At 37.9% G+C, this 2,636-nt stretch overlaps 1 protein-coding gene across 1 annotated transcript in view; it reads right to left on the bottom strand.

Annotated features, from left to right (window-relative positions):
- cusr (Copper-only SOD repeat protein) overlaps window positions 1-2,636 on the bottom strand; it is a gene marked incomplete in the record, with an annotated part of 22,387 nt that overhangs the window by 9,030 nt on the left and 10,721 nt on the right. Inside the window, 3 exon segments of the mRNA XM_014013489.1 lie at window positions 926-1,058; window positions 1,545-1,646; window positions 1,859-1,933. Of these exon segments, the coding sequence (XP_013868943.1) occupies window positions 926-1,058; window positions 1,545-1,646; window positions 1,859-1,933 (310 nt within the window).

Below are 2,636 nucleotides of genomic sequence, written 5' to 3' on the forward strand. Positions count from 1 at the left end.
GATAGATAGATAGATAGATAGATAGATAGATAGATAGATAGATAGATAGATAGATAGATAGATAGATAGATAGATAGATAGATTCTTGTGATGAGTTGGAGATGCTTGCAAAAAGATAGGTTTGAGACACAGGCAACGACCAAACATTCGGACCTCTGCAACTCCGTTCATCCATTATCTATACCCGTTTTTTCCTTTCAGGGGTCACAGTGGGTCACTGGTGCCCATTTCCAGCAGTTACAGTGTGAGGGGCAGGGTACACCCTGGACAGGTCGCAAGTCCATCACAGGCACACATAGACAAACAGGACAATCATTCACTCTCTCACTCACAATAGGGACAATTTAGAGTTATCAACTAATCTGAAAGTCATGTTTTTGTTCTGTGGGAGGAAGCCGGAGTGCCCGGAGAGAACACATGCATGCACGGAGAGAACATGCAAACTCTACCCAAAAAGGTCCCTAGGTCGGGATTTGATCTGGCGACCTTCTTGCTGAGAGGCATCAGCTGTACCAGCTGAGCCACCGTGCTGCCCCCTCTGCAGCTCAAACAAGAAAATTGAAACTGGTCCATTCCAATTTGATCGAGGGGGTTACATCTGTATATCGGTGCAGATAGGTTTTATTTTCAAATTAATTAAAATATGTCAGCAATGGAAGACTTGTCCATCCAGCCGTACATAGAGCCAGAGTCTGACCCAGGGCCAGAAAACGAAGACCACCAAATTGTAGTTGATAAATCCAGACCTTAATTAGCAGTTTTGTTGCAAATACTGTGATAATAGTTCAGAAAACATCATAGAAAAAATAGAGAAAACTGAACGAGTTGAAAAATGAGACTCAAACAGAATATAACAATATCTACTATCTCCTTTGACCTTTACTATTATTAGTAGTACTATTACTAGTATTGACGTTTTTCTCACCTGTGTTGTCTCCAGAAAGCTGAATGATGCTGTCAGTGTAATGTCCCCTCACAAGCAGGCTGATGTTGCCATGCCTGGCTGACACTTCTCCAATCACACAGCTCAGTGGGTCTAGTAATGAACAGTTGGAGTTCTTGAAGAGGAATAGAAAAAGAGGAATGAATTTCTCCATCACCACAGCAAAAACACAATTTAGACAACATGAGTGTAAATTCTCATAAACACTTTCAAACAGTAAATGGTCTGCAGGTGCATTTTCACAGAGCACAAAGTTATTTTGACTAAACAAATCTCAATGATCTGACTGCACTGTAAAGGACAAAACAAATTTGTTTGACGTGCCATGTGGGAACTTTTTATTAATGCATGCAGAAGTCTTCATATCCACTTTTTTGTTTTGCTCAAATGATCATTCATCATCATAATAATAATAATAATAATAATAATAATAACCTGGTCTGCTCATTTAATGTGTTTTAAGTCACTTCTTTTACTTTAAGCAGTCTGGAAAAATACTAACAGTTTGATTTATTTTTCAAATTGTACAATTACATCAAGTGGCATATCAACAGATGTTGTCAACCAAGGCTGGAATGAAAACATATAAAACTGGTCTCACCAGTGAGACCATGTTGAAGGGATTGAATGTGTCTCCCACATTGCTGCAGTTGGTGGTGTTGGCCACACGGTTGGATGTGATGAACAAGGCGGACTCATTTGTCTGTAAACGAGTAAACATTCAGTAAAGTGTAGCATCTTAAAAATAACACTTTCAGGTGTTTGTAGTCTATAGCACTGTGAAAACAAAAAAATCATAATTTTTTAAGACAAATTTATAACTAAGCATTTTTGTTAGTTTTTGAGAGTTCTTACCAAAAATGATCAATTTCACCATCTCAAGTTTAAGTTCTGTGTGCTGTAACTTGTACTTACAACTTGATTTGAAGACGAAAGGTCCACTTCCAGAGTAACGTCATTGCTGCTCCCATCAGGAAACATCTGCTGGAGCTTGTTGGAAGAAAAAGAGAAAGTGTTTAAATGTGAATGGACATTTCAACCAGTTGCTGTCAAACTCTTATAATACATGTAGTCGTTCGGCTTGTGTGAAGCTAGTTTATCTTTGTAAATAACCAGAAATAACCAGACTTAGTTTTTCTCTTGAGGATATTTGGATGTTTTCTAAGTGCTAAGTGTAGTGCAATTCGCAGCATGGGGTCTCTGCATGGCAGCTGACAAAGACAGCTGTTCCACTAAAGATACTTACATGTTTTTTAAATCACCAACAAGCAGATAGATACTAAGCTAAGACAGAGATTTTAGCCCCTGTTAATCAGAGGCAGAATACGATGGCTGTGTGCAGCATAAGTACTCATCTTAAATCACGTTTTTGTGGCAGCTTCACTTCCAGTAAATTTGATAGACATCTACTGTATGTTTAGTTTGTTTAGCAAAGCAAGTTGACTTTTAGCTCTTTTGTGTGAAGGATCAGTCCTTCTCATTCATTTTCCAACATAAATAGGTTTGAATATGTTGCACCTTATCTTTTAGGAACTTTAAATTTTACATTAACAAGCTCACTGAGAGTGGAGAGTATTGCTTGCTACCAATCGATAACTAGCTTTGAGGAACAGTATATCTGTGTGTATATATAGACAATATTTATGAATGTAGGCATGTATGTATGTATATCTTTATATGTATGGGTATGTGT

Source organism: Austrofundulus limnaeus, unplaced genomic scaffold (genome assembly GCF_001266775.1).
Source record: "Austrofundulus limnaeus strain Quisiro unplaced genomic scaffold, Austrofundulus_limnaeus-1.0 Scaffold102, whole genome shotgun sequence".
NCBI lineage: Eukaryota > Metazoa > Chordata > Actinopteri > Cyprinodontiformes > Rivulidae > Austrofundulus > Austrofundulus limnaeus.